This window comes from Salvelinus namaycush, chromosome 38, assembly GCF_016432855.1.
Source record: "Salvelinus namaycush isolate Seneca chromosome 38, SaNama_1.0, whole genome shotgun sequence".
NCBI lineage: Eukaryota > Metazoa > Chordata > Actinopteri > Salmoniformes > Salmonidae > Salvelinus > Salvelinus namaycush.
In genome coordinates, this window is record NC_052344.1 from 18,727,873 (window position 1) to 18,742,294 (window position 14,422).

The window sequence follows — 14,422 nt, forward strand, 5'->3', positions numbered from 1 at the left end:
GCCTATAATCCTCTGGTTAATGTTAATTCTTGACCCATTTGATAACGTTCGGAACATAAACATGATAAATATGGTTGGGACATAGCCTAGTACAAGATGATTACACATTGTGGGTTCAGCGCACTTGGTGACAATGTCATGGCTTGCTTATTTAATGTAGTTTAAAACAGTGTTATAAATAGCAGTGTGACAGCCACTGCCGCTCGTGTCGAGCTGCGCGCTCTTACCTCATTGCACGGGCGCAGGTTTCTGCTCGCGGACACCCATTGCCGGGCACTGATGATGAATAAAAAACAATTAAGAAAACAGAACCCGCGTGACTCTTCCCTCATCCTCGTTTTGTTTTAAGACAGTCCGTCAAAGGCTTCGGTTGAAGACCAAACGCATGAATGACAGTGCGTGATTTTGGTTATGGTGCCCCGTCGTTATGCATGCGCGCGGTTCTCTCCACCCACTCCGTTACGCTGCGCTCAAGATCCATCCTGTCAGAGGCACGCGGCGACGTCACTCTGCTAAAGCACGGGCTTTGCGTTATCTTAAGACAGCTAATTGATACCGAGGTAAAGTTGGTTTTATATTCACACATTCGGACATTCAACAGCCATTCATCAGACAATCAACAGACATTCACCAAAATCCATTTACAAATTTAAAAATCAATAACTAATTAACCGTTTGTCAAATAATCATCAAACTAGATGTGATTTATTCTATAAATGTCCAGCATGCTTTTACAACCTTTGTTTTGAATACATATTCCAGTTTTGATTTTATAGAAATACATCAAATCTACAACATGCAATTTAAAGCGGTATAAATCAATAACTAATTCACCGTTTGCCACAAAATCATCAAACTAGGTATGATTTATTCTATAAATGTCTAGTATAATTTTACAACCTTTGCTTTGAGTAAACATTCCAGTTCTGATTTGATAGAAATACATAACATCTATAAAATGCCTTTTAAACCAATATATAAATCCATAACGTTTTCACTGATTATGACAGAATCTTCAGGCTAGGTATGATTTATTCTATAAATGTCTAGTATACTTTTACAACCTTTGCTTTGAGTAAACATTCCAGTTCTGATTTGATAGAAATATATAACATCTATAAAATGCCTTTTAAAGCGGTACAAATCAATAACGCTTTCACTGATTTATGACAGAAAAATCGAACTAGGTATGATTTATTCTATAAATGTCTAGTATACTTTTCCAATCTTTTTTTTAGGAAGAATTACAGTTTTGATTTGATAGAAAAAAAATCAAATCTATAAAATGCAATTTAAAGTGGTATAAATCAATAACTAATTCACGTTTGTCACAGAAACCTCAATCTAGGTATGATTTATTCTATAAATGTCTAGCATACTTTTACAACCTTTGTTTTGAATACAAATTCCGATTTTAATTTCATAGACATACATCAAATCTATAAAATGCTATTTAAAGTGGTATAAATCAATAACTAGTTCTCCGTTTGTCACAGAATCATCAAGCTAGGTATGATTTATTCTATAAATGTCTAGCATACTTTTACAACCTTTTATTTTGAGTAAACATTTCCAGTTCTGATTTGATAGATACATAACATCTATAAAATGTAATTGAATGCGGTATAAATCATTAACTAAATCACGTTTGTCACAGAAACATCAAACTAGGTATGATTTATTCTATAAATGTCTAGCATGCTTTTACAACCTTTAATTTTGAGTAAACATTCCAGTTCTGATTTGATAGAAATACATAACATCTCTAAAATGCCATTTAATGCGGAACAAATCAATAACGTTTTCACTGATTATGACAGAAAACTCTAACTAGGTATGATTCCTTCTATACATGTCTAGCATACTATTACATCTTTTTTGTTGTTGGAAAAATTCCAGTTTTGATTCCAGTTTTGATTTGATAGAAATATATAATTTCTATTAAATGCCATTTAAAGTGGTTTAAATCAATAACTAAATCACTGTTTGTCACAGAATCATCAAACTAGGTATGATTTATTCTATAAATGTCTAGTATACTTTTACAACCTTAGCTTTGAGTAAACATTCCAGTTCTGATTTGATAGAAATACATAACATCTCTAAAATGCCATTTAAACCAATATATATCAATAACGTTTTCACTGATTATGACAGAAAAATCTAACTCGGTATGATTTATTCTATATATGTCTAGCATACTTTTACAACCTTTGTTTAAATATATATATATATATTTCACCTTTATTTAACAAGGTAGGCTAGTTGAGAACAAGTTCTGCGACCTGGCCAAGATAAAGCAAAGCAGTGTGACACAAACAACAACACAGAGTTACACAAGGAATAAACAAAACAAACAGTCAATAACACAATAGAAAAAAGTCTATATACAGTGTGTGCAAATTAGGTAAGATAAAGGAGGTAAGGCAATAAATAGGTCATAGTGGCGAAATAATTACAATTTAGCAATTAAACACTGGAGTGATAGAGACTGGAGTGATAGATGTGCAGAAGATGAATGTGCAAGTAGAGATACTGGGGTGCAAAGGAGCAAAAAAAAAAAAAGACAGTTTGGGAATGAAGTAGTTGGATTAGCTATTTACAGATGGACTATGTACAGGTGCAGTGATCTGTGAGCTGCTCTGACAGCTGGTGCTTAAAGTTAGTGAGGGAGATATGAGTCTCCAGCTTCAGTGATTTTTGCAATTCGTTCCAGTCATTGGCAGCAGAGAACTGGAAGGAAAGGCGGCCAAAAGAGGAATTGGCTTTGGGGGTGACCAGTGAAATATACTTGCTGGAGCGCATGCTATGGGTGGGTGCTGCTATGGTGACCAGTGAGCTGAGATAAGGCGGGGCTTTACCTAGCAAAGACTTATAGATGACCTGGAGCCAGTGGGTTTGGAGACGAATATGAAGCGAGGGCCAGCCAATCAGTGGTGGGTTAGTATATGGGGCTTTGGTGACAAAACGGATGGCACTGTGATAGACTGCATCCAATTTGTTGAGTAGAGTGTTGGAGGCTGTTTTGTAAATGACATTCCCGAAGTCAAGGATCGGTAGGATAATCAATTTTACGAGGGTATGTTTGGCAGCATGAGTGAAGGATGCTAATTTAATATGACTGAAGATGCAGAATTTTATGCCAGGCACCTTCTAATAGGGTATAACAGACTCGTTAGAACTTTTACCACACTGTCACAGTCGTGTATAGCAACGGACCAAGGCTCAGCGGATGTTGAGTTCCACATTATGTATTAAAGTGAAAACTTAGAACAAAACAAATAAAGAAACAACAAAACGTGACTAAGTGGTGCACAAGCACCAACACAAAACACAAAATAATATCCCACAAACACAGGTGGGAAAAACAGCTACTTAAATATGATCCCCAATTAGAGACAACGATTACCAGCCGCCTCTAATTGGGAATCATACAAATCACCAACATAGAAAATAAACTAGAACACCACATAGAAATAAATAAACTAGATCACCCCCAGTCACGCCCTGACCCACTTCACCATAGAGAATCAATGGCTCTCTATGGTCAGGGCGTGACACACACGCCCTCTAGACAGGCTACATGCCCTCTATAAAATCAAAACTGGAATTTTTACTCAAAACAAAAGTTGTAAAAGTATGCTAGATATTTATAGAATAAATCATATCTAGTTTGATGTTTCTGTGACAAACAGTAAATTAGTTATTGATTAATACAGTTTTAAATGGCATTTGATAGATTTTATGTATTTCCAACAAGTCAAAACTGGAATTTTTACTCAAAACAAAGGTTGTAAAAGTATGCTAGACATTTATAGAATTAATGATATCAAGTTTGATGTGTCTGTGACAAACGGTGAATTAGTTATTGATTTATACCGCTTTAAATTGCATTTGAAAGATTTTATCTATTTCCATCAAATCAAAACTGGAATTTTTATTCAAAACAAATATTGTAAAAGTATGCTAGGCATTTATAGAATAAACCATATATATTTTTATGTTTCTGTGACAATCAATGAATTAGTTATTGATTTTTACAATTTTAAATGGATTTTGACTAATGTCTGTTGATTGTCTGTTGATTATCTGTTGAATGTCTGATGAAAGTCTGAATATGTGAATATAAAACCAACTTTCCCTCGGTCTAATTGACAGAAAGAACAATTTGTTTTGATATTAGGTCCACCATCTGTGTATAGACTTATTACCAATAGTGGTCACTGTTAAAATATATTACCGTTTATTTCCATAAATGATTAGGCGAACATTAAAAAATCTTACAGCAGTCTAATAACATGGAATGGGGTGAATGTTGGTTAAAATGGGGAGGCTAAATAGGCAGACAGATGAGTTAAGCATTGGGTCAAGCAGCACACCCTGGCACCACGCACCACTTTAAATGAAGCACCAGGAAGATACTGAGCTGCTGACTTGTCAGCTAACAACCACACTAAACCAGTTGTAGGCCTATCCTGATTCTCAAGAGAAGTTGTGCCAGATGCAAGATGATACATCAATGAAGTAGAATACAAAATGACTAGGGAAATACTAGGCATAATTTTTTTAAACTCTGCAACTCTTTCAACTATTGACTTTTTTCACAACTGCCACCAGTTTGGTGGCAAAACATTAACAACACAGATATATTGACATAGTAAAATAAATGAAAGTGTGTAAAAAATATATATAAAGCATATTTTGTGCTGAAACACTTATATAAAGACCAATGGTATTGACTACGTTTATGGTAAAAATCCTCTTATTTTATTATTTTATATATTTTACATGTGATAAGGCCACACAGAGGTCTTGATATAATTAGACGCCTGTGATAATCTGAAGTACCCAAAAGGGCCACGAGATGTCTTTTGATAAATGACATAAAATCCTTGAAATTTACCAAAATTCTGGTAGTTTACTGGTAAACTTCGAAAGTTACCAGTAATATACCCTCTCTTTGCAACCTTAACCAGAACCTATTTAGGCAGTTTCGCCCTGGAAACATGTATGCCATAGGAATACAATTTCTATGCTTTGGTACGTGAGAAGGAGGTGCCAGATGGTTGTCTGTAGAGGTGCAGCAAACCACAGTTCTGGGGCAGTGTCTACAACGTATGGACACCTGACAGTCCAGCTCATAGGTCCCATATAGGGTAGACCCGTTGCAGGGGTGAATATCTGCTGTTAGTCCCAGTCTAAGTAGTGGGGTCTGCCATAGTGTCGTGTCATCACCCATCCCCCCTCCTACCAACACACTCTCACACACACACACACACACACACACACACACACACACACACACACACACACACACACACACACACACACACACACACACACACACACACACACACACACACACACACACACACACACACACACACACACACACACACGCTGCCTGCCCCTATACATGGCCATCCGCATTCTTGAAGAGCGCTATCAGCCATTATCTAGACTTGCACTCCCTCAATGAGTGTTTTTTCCACAGAGCAGAAGGGTGAATGCAGAAAGTCTCTCTGTTTTAACTCTCCCCAAAACCTGCTGTTCCACTTACAGGTGCCCCTGAGAAAGAGAAAAATCGAGCTGCAAAATAGTCATGACAAACAAAAGTATCAGATTCAGCTTCCTACTACTCTACTGTTAAATTGTGATTCAAATATATATAATTGGTACTCCAAAAGGCCTACTCAGCGAAGTGCAAAACAGTTACATATTTCATCACTGGGTGGCAGTAATGCACCATGCTTGCCTCCAGTCCATATAGCCATTATGTTAACAGTAAAATACTGTGTCCTACATCAACCCCCATTAAACATGTCCCTGTTGGGTAGGCTCAGCCTGAGGTTGGAGGCTAGATGACCTGTGTGTCAGGTGCCACAGAGGATATATTTTATTTATTTAATCTTTATTTAACTAGGCAAGTCAGTTAAGAACAAATTTGAATTTACAATGACGGCTTAGGAACAGTGGGTTAACTGCCTTGTTCAGGGGCAGAACAACAGATTTTTAACTTGTCAGCTCGGGGATTCGATCTTGCAACCTTCCGGTTACTAGTCCAACGCTCTAACCACTAGCTACCTGCCGCCCTATACACTGTCTTACTTCATTGCAAGTTTATGTTGTTGATAGTTGGAAACTGTTGGTTTTAATGTACCTGGTTCCCTGAAAAGTTGGTGAAGCAAAATATAGGAACATACACTACGGGAGGCTTGCACCTGTCGAGTGCAGGTAGCGTATACCCCAAGCCAGCTGGTGGCAGCAACACATCTTGTACCATCTGCATGGCATTGTCTTTACACGAAGAAGAAAGCGGTGGTTTCCGGTTGAGCAAGCAAGTGACGCAACCCACAGGATCAAAACAGGAAATATGCTGGCCAATTTCTCCACAAAAACCAACTGCAGCTTTCTGCAGATTATCTCGACAATGCAAAGAAAGTGTGTTATCCAGTATATAAATCTTAAAAATGACCACATGGTCCAGCAAAACATCTTCTTTGGATGTACGTCGAGATAATACCCGCTGTTTTTGAAAGATAAAGAGGCTAGCAAGATTTCCAAGTCACTCTTAGCCTCTTGCTAGCTAGCTAGCACACTCATAACTGAGTTGAAATGATCCAGGCATCATCCAGACGTATGGGCTGAACATGACCATATATAGGCCTGGTGACTGCGGTGCGAATAGAGTTGCAGACCACCCCTGCGCCTGAGAAATGTAAACTGACAGGCAGTCATTAACAGATCGAGGCCGGAAGAGGACAGTCAACAAAACGGATCACTTGACAACATTATCAAGCTAACCCAACCACTAAACATGTCATCCGAACAAATAATCGTAATTGTCATGGATGACAAAACGTACAACGTCAACAAAGGCAAGTTGATAGAAAAAAGCGACTACTTCCGTGCACTGTACAGCTCTGGGATGCGCGAGTCCAGAGAGGATTCAGTGCAACTGCAGGGGCTGAGTGTGCCAGGGCTCGAGCTGGTCCTGGAGTTTATCAACACCTCCAAAGTGAAAGTAGTCAACGAGACCCTGGAAGACCTGATTGAGACTGCATCTTTTTTGCAAGTCACCTCTATCCTAAAACTCCTTTCGTCTGAAATTCGACAAGAGAATTGTGTGGAACTATACAGCCTATCTGAGGTATATGGAACTCATGATCTACGCAACGCTTGTCTTAGATATATGAGCTGTCACTACCACCCGATGCTGCGGAGACCAGAGTTCAGCGACTTACCTGCTGCCCTGCGCAACCAGGTTAGAGAGATGCGTATGAAAGGCACGGCCACTCTGGTGGCTATCGGACTCTTCACCTGTCTGGCTCTGGACCTACCAGACCAGGACGAGCCCTGGTCAATGCTGAGATATGGGGAAGTGGAGCAGCGCTGGAAGCCGCTCGCTAACAACCTGCCCTCTGACATGGTCAATGTGAGAGGCTATGGCTCAGCCATGTTGGACAACTACCTGTTCATTGTCGGTGGGTACAGAATGACCAGCCAGGAGATCTCAGCGGCACACTGCTACAACCCCTGTAGAAATGAATGGAACCAGGTAGCCCCCCTGAACCAGAAGAGGTCAGTACAGGTCAGCTATGTGAATAGATCTCTATGCAGTCTGTCCCAGTCTTGATCTTCAATCTGTTTTGATGCTGAGCCAGCAAACTACATAGGCTACAGTATGTCTCCATCCTGTAATGTTGTTGTATATCCGTCTCTCCTCCGGTCAGGTCCAACTTCAAGCTGCTGGCGGTACGAGGGAAGCTGTATGCAGTGGGAGGCCAGTGTCAGGGCACTGTGGAGTGCTACAGCCCTGAGCAGGACTGGTGGACCTGTGTGTCGTCACTACCCGACCCCCTGGCAGAGTTCTCTGCCTGCGAGTGCCAGGGCATGATCTACGTCATGGGAGGATATACTGCCAGAGGTTAGTGGGGGTGATTTTCATTCCCAGCAGAAGTGAGAACATTTTCTAAAATGCCCAATGTATACACACAGTAGACATAAAGAACTGTAGGCTACACAAATAGTGCTTGTTCATTTGACAAAATATCAACTGGTTCTTAAATTATTTTAACAAATGCTGTTTTGTTTCTCTCTGTATGTACTAGACAGGAATACCAGCGTACTCCGCTACTGCCCCACCTCTGACAGTTGGACAGTGTTCCGCTCCTGCTCGGCCCACGTGCGTAAGCAGCAGATGCTCTCAGTGGAAGATACCATCTACCTGGTGGGGGGGTACACCCACGAGCTGGAGCCGGGTCCGGGGCGACGGGCCAGCCAGACGGAGGACATGCTGACGGTGCAGTCTTACAACGTGACCACCGGGGAGTGGCTCCACCTGAAGGACAACACCTCCAAGTCGGGCCTGAACCTCACGTGCACGCTGCACAACGACGGCGTCTATATTATGTCGCGCGACGTCAGCCTGCCCACCAGCCTGGAGCACCGCGTATTCCTCAAGTACAACATCTTCTCAGACGCCTGGGAGGCCTTCAGACGCTTCCCCGCGCTGGGCCAGAATATGCTACTCTGCTCCCTCTATCTGCCCAACGTTCTATGAGCGTTGCGGATGGAATGTAAGGATGTTTAGTTGATGCCAGTGGTCGTACAGTCCAGAGACTACATCATATGCCACAAGAGGCTTGTTTGTGCGTGCTGCGGCTACATAGCTCCCATGAAGAGAAATGGTAACGGTAGAGCTGTAGATGGCTGCAGTAGGACAAAGTGTGGCCACATCCCTGTTGGTGGGGCAAAATATAGAAAGACACCGCTTGTTACATTATTTAAACCTTAAAGTAGCCACAAGCACAGGCAAAGCAACAGTCATGCGTTGCAGGTCAATGCCTAAGTTTGCATAGCAGCATTGGGCTATTATTGAGATCCATTTTTGGATTCTTTGATTAGAAGTAGACTTGAATCATAGAACATTCCCTATTGTTTACACTGCACATAAAAAAAATATATTGATTTGCAAAAATCTTCATCTTATTGTTCACTACAAACCTTAAACGCTAATGCAAATTACTAATAGATTTAATACATGTCATATTGGATATTGAAGAAAGTTTGTAGCCAAGAAGTGGCTTTGGTTTTACACTGCCGGTTTCGCAATGGGCGATTGAAGAACTGAAATAAAATGCTAAGCTGATGCCGGACCACAATTAATAACTAAACAAATGTTTAAACTCTTGTGTGAGAAGAAAAATGGTAGAATCATGAATGGATGAAATTGAGTAATTCATTGACTGATTTAACTTATGAACATTGTTTAGAAAACAAATGCTAAGCTCAGCAGCAGTACAGTTCAATGAAATGGATAAGGAACGTGCCTTCTCCCTCACCTGGGGGGGATTTTGTACAGATGAACAAGAGTTGAATTGTAAGTGACCAACCAAAACTGTCTTTTTTCCCCCATTTCCCCGTTGAATTATCAGGAAAGAGCTTTCATTAGGGTACGATAAGAACAAATTGATGAAAGACAATGAGAATGTAGTTTTGGTTTAAAGGTAGACGCAGCGATATGAAGCAGAAAAGTAAACAACATAGTGGTTCAATTTCCACAACTAAGAAGCGTAGAAGCGTGAGGCTCAACTTCTCAGCTATTTTGGTGCCCTGGCTACCACGCTGTGAACAGCGTGACCCGAACCCGTCCACAGATACTGTGTGTGACTGTCGCTCATCTCAATACCTCCGGTGCTGCTTGTGGCAACGTAACTTTGCTGAGTCTACCTTTAATTAAAGGGGATTACAAACCTTTTCTGTGGAGATGGTTTGTATGAACGCAGTCTTTCTGCTGATAATACAACTACGTTGTTTGGCTTCTAAAGATGTGTTGGAGTTTGATGAATGTACTGTATATTGTTTTGTCACCTCTGGTTTTGTTCTGACAGATGCCTTGGACTTTGACTTAAAAGAATAAAGAAAATATTCAGGGAGTAGGTGTCGTTCTGTTTTATTGTAAAAACATTGAAACCATGCATTCAGTGATTGTGCCTTTTTGGAAGTAGGAGTCTTTGCCTTTTCATCTCTGCAAGTGAAGCTACATAAAATACTTTGAATCACATCTAAACTTTTATAGTCTGGCCATATTAAGGCCTTAAGGATCATTTAGTTATCTTTCTTCCCTGTCTTCGGTTTGGTCCTCGCTTCTGTACATCCAGGTACTTTGTCCTCTCTTTTTTTTATGTAGGGGGAACCAACAGCCTTTCTCCTGAAACGATTCCCCTCTTTCCCTTTGTAGGCGGAACTAGCGTCCTCTATTCCTAAATTATTCCTCTCTTCACATTTGTCGTCAAAACGAGTGACCTCTTTTACAAAACTATTCCCCTCTTCCCTTTTGGAGGCGGGACTAGCTTTCTCTCTTTGTAATATATTCTCTTCTAACATTTTGGAGGCAGGGCTAGATTCCTCTGTTCCTGAAGGATCTTTTGCCTTGAGGATGTCCACATCGACAGAGAAGACAAACTGCTCGTAAGCAGTGTAATCGGTGATATTACACCTTCCCAGTATATCAGCTGCATCGTCAGTCTGTCTGATTGGGGAGAAAGCCCTTATAAACTCTAGGCCTCCGTAGTTCACAGAGGTCCACTCCTTCCCTGGGAAGTCTGGCACAAAGGACCCGTCACAGAGGAACCAGTCAGTGATACTGCTGCTCTTGCTATCCCCTTGAGAGCCATGGAACTGGCCCTCAGGAAGAGACATATTGGTCAGGGGAATAGTGGAATGTTCCAGAGAGAGACTGTCCCATGTCTGCTTTCTGGGATCCAGGGTTGGTCTAGCTGGAGGGCTATAGTCCAGGGGTAGAGGGTCTGTCTGGAGGTGGGCAAGGTGGAGGAGACCCGGGGCATAAGGATGGCCTGTGAGACGGTAGTGGAGGTCTGGGATGCTGAGGGCCACACACTGCAGGTTCTGCTGTGTCAGAGGCTTCTCCGCTGTATTGGTCAGTCGCACTGTCACTGTGTATGTTGAGTAGGAGTATGTTTCCTTCATGAAATCTGCCCAATCATGAAACAAAGAATGGAACTATGAAATAGTTTGAAATAACTCTGACAAAAAATAATAAATTGGTGGCTATTTCACAATTTACATAAAAAAACAATATTTACCTAAATTGAAGGCAGGATCGTCTTCTGCATAGAATGTCAGCTTCATAAGATATTTCTCTGCATAGGGCTGAACCACCTCCATGTCTTGCAGTGAATCAACACTTTGCTTATTTGAATTAAAACAATATTTTTTATACACTCTTGGTTTGTAATGTCTCTATGGAAACAATAATTTGAAAATCATTCTGAATTCTATTGGAATGGCCCTGCACATTAGTAGAATTCTAAAATAGTGGCCATTAAAACATCTGGAATTTGTCTGCTTCCTTTGAGATTTGAATCTACAACATTTGTGCAACTATGTTTACTATTTTACACAGCTGCAAATCAATGCTAAAAGCACTTTGCAACCCCCACCAAACACATCCATTTAGATTACATTTCTCTTAAACTACATAAACAAAACTAGCCTGGTCTCAGATTTGTTTATGCTTTTTGGCATTGTAGACAATTCCATAAGGAGTTGGCAAGAGAGCAAGAACAGACTGGCGCCAAGGCTAAAATACAACCTTTTTTATGTCAGCTATGCAAGTTGTGGTGTGTGAGAGTGCACATCTTCGACAAAAACCCCATGTAACAATCCACCAGGGTTAAAGAAAAATATCACCAGAAGGTGGCAGTATATCCCTGTCTGAGTATTTAGATTTTCAATACAGTCCATTTCCAATCAATCACCTTGGGAAGTCCAACAGTCTCATAAATAAACACCGGTAAACAGGTTAATTACATGTGTGAAAACAATATTCTGTGCAGGGGGACATTTTAAGGACATTATACTGTGTTTGACATGTAAATGTTGAGTACATGAAACATGTATGAGGCATGAGTAAATGTACATGTATTGCGTTAGGCTACATGCATTCTTGCAACACCAGAGAAATGTTGTTTATGACTTAACCTGCTTAGCCCAAGGTCAAAAGCCTTGCAAAATATATATTACCATTTTAATAGGTTCTATTACACCGATGCTCATTGAGGGATTGATTTTTCCCCTTTTGATAATTATATATACATGAGGTTATGTATATAAATGAGGGGGGTCTGAACTGAAGGGGTTTGTGAATCTCATGCTGAAGCCTGTTCATTTATTCATGGGGCTTGATTGAGTGGAGATCAATGCTGGAGCAACCACACCAATCACACACACCAATCACACTAATCACAGACACCAATCACACTAATCACAGACACCAATCACACTAATCACAGACACCAATCACAGACACAACCGTAGCATAGGTGCCGGAACCACTGAAAACCCAGGGGAACTAAATGACAACTGGTTAGAACTCAGCAAAATACACATATAGCTGACAGCGTGGATCCCTCAATGTGTTATCCATAACATAGAACTACTACTGTACAGGAGTTAGAATCTCTATTGGTTGACTGCATTATAACATGTTACATCTCTGATGTCATCACTCATCTCTGTGCTTTAGATGTGGCTCGGTGCACGGCTGAAGGACATTCAGGGGAAAGGCTCAAATAAATCCAAGGGGAGAGAATCTGATCTTTATGTATTTATTCAGGTAGTAAGCGTCTGATGTGATCATCTCTGATGTTCTATAGCAGCATGAATCAGCATGTTCAGTATGTTAGCCAGGGCAGAAAGGTATTCCAGATCTGTGTGTGGAGGGTAGGGAGGTAATAAGAAGGCAGCTGGTTGCTTTTCTACTTCTTTGTGTTTCCCCCCACTACGGGGCATTAACCGAGAACATGTGGGTGTCGTGTTTTGAAACTAGGCGAGATGTGTGTGTGTGTGTGTGTATATATATTTATGTGTGTGTGTGTGTGTGTGTGTGTGTGTCTCAGAGTGTGTGATGGAAAGAGGGCTTGAGGGGAGGGACAGGGGGTGGGTATATACTCCTCCAGAGAGCAGCAATGAGAGGAAGAGACAGAATCACACAGAGAGAGAGAGAGAGAGAGAGGAGAGAGAGAGGAGACAGAAAGAAAGCGAGGAGAACGAGCGAGCAGAGAGAGAGCAGAGAGAGAGCAGAGAGAGAGGAGAGAGAGAGGAGAGAGGAGAGGGAGAGAGAGAGAGAGGAGAGAGCAGAGAGAGAGAACAGAGAGAGAGAGAGAGAGAGGAGAGAGGAGAGTGAGAGAGCAGAGAGGGATAGAGGAGAGAGCAGAGAGAGAGTAGAGAGAAAGCAGAGAGAGGTGAGAGAGAGAGAGCAGAGAGAGAGAGAGAGAGCAGAGAGAGAGCGAGAGCAGAAAAAGGGAGAGAGACAGCAGAGAAAGAGAGGGGCACAGTTTGCTCCTGCAGCGCTGCAAGGACAGACTGCACTGACAGAGGGGACACACACACAGCCCAGCCTGAACAGAGACATGTCTACATAACAGGACCATCAGCACACTAATCATTTCTGGACACTGACAGCAACACAGAACACAAATAGATGCCAAGGACTAGCCCCTCAAAACAACCTCACCATCACAGTGAGGGAGGTCACAGTTTGAAGGTGGAACAGTTTGAAGACGGACAACGTAAAGTTGAAGGAAGACATTTGTTCTGGAAGAGACCAACTAAAACAGGAGTAATCAACAGTATCATCTACTCTCTGCGATCTATCTCTTGGAAGTGAAAAGGAGAGACTTTACAGTACAGGGCACTGGGCTGTGCTGCTCTGCCTTAAACACTCATACCCTTCTGTGCTGCTTCTGTGCTGCTTCTGCTGCTACTGCTGCTACTGCTGTTCCAAACCAGGCTACATCAGACAGAGGTACGCTGAACGTAGCAGCTCTGCTCTACACTCTAGCTAGCTGTACTGCACTGACTGACTGGTTGACTGACTGGTTGGACTGACTGACCATGAGTGAGTCGAAGAAGGGTGATCTGGCTATCCGGGATAAAGCCATCCTAGGCCAGCAGAGGCGTCTGAAGCAGGCCACCCAGTTCACACACAAAGACTCAGCCGACCTGCTGCCCCTGGATGGGCTCAAGAGACTGGGCACCTCCAAAGATCTGGTGAGTGGCTGTCAATGTCCCATTGGACTATTCTTATTCTGTTATTGGTGGTACTGTCACTTAAATGAGTTGTATTCATTAAGTCACCGTACCAAAATATTTTGCAAGGGAAAATGTTTGTTTTCTGTTGTAGAATGTTTTACTACAGTGTGCCCTGCTCTTATTGAACAAGTTCCGATAGTCCCTCCCTCTTACAGTCTTTTTTCTTCTGTTTGCTGCCTTATGAATACGACCCTGGTCAGTGGCTGTCTGAAAGTCCCATTAGATCACACTCTATTGCTTGTATTGTGTCACTTTGACTCTTAGTGGTGGTGGCTAATGGTGGCTAATGGTGGCTAAATGCATT

The 14,422-nt window shown here is 41.5% G+C and overlaps 2 protein-coding genes across 2 annotated transcripts in view; both read left to right on the top strand.

The window, feature by feature from the left end:
• Nucleotides 1-6,372: 6,372 nt before the first annotated feature.
• LOC120032029 (kelch-like protein 42) lies at nt 6,373-9,930 on the top strand. Its single transcript, XM_038977943.1, has 3 exons — nt 6,373-7,581; nt 7,734-7,927; nt 8,112-9,930. The coding sequence occupies exons 1-3, from the start codon at nt 6,818-6,820 to the stop codon at nt 8,561-8,563; spliced, it is 1,410 nt and encodes a 469-aa protein (XP_038833871.1). The 5' UTR covers nt 6,373-6,817; the 3' UTR covers nt 8,564-9,930.
• Nucleotides 9,931-13,256: 3,326 nt separating this feature from the next.
• The window catches only part of LOC120031892 (nuclear receptor-interacting protein 2-like), a 31,244-nt gene continuing 30,078 nt past the window's right edge, over nt 13,257-14,422 (top strand). Inside the window, exon 1 of the mRNA XM_038977713.1 lies at nt 13,257-14,076. Within this exon, the coding sequence (XP_038833641.1) occupies nt 13,921-14,076 (156 nt within the window). The 5' untranslated portion in view covers nt 13,257-13,920. The remainder of the gene's footprint in view (nt 14,077-14,422) is intronic.

What these genes read in the sequence shown, in the direction of transcription:
- LOC120032029 (XM_038977943.1), top strand. Translation starts at nt 6,818, where the DNA reads ATGTCATCCGAACAAATAATCGTAATTGTCATGGATGACAAAACGTAC. An exon ending in GCCCCCCTGAACCAGAAGAG is followed by an intron (nt 7,582 to 7,733) that starts GTCAGTACAGGT and finishes TCCTCCGGTCAG; the next exon opens with GTCCAACTTCAAGCTGCTGG. An exon ending in GGGAGGATATACTGCCAGAG is followed by an intron (nt 7,928 to 8,111) that starts GTTAGTGGGGGT and finishes TGTATGTACTAG; the next exon opens with ACAGGAATACCAGCGTACTC.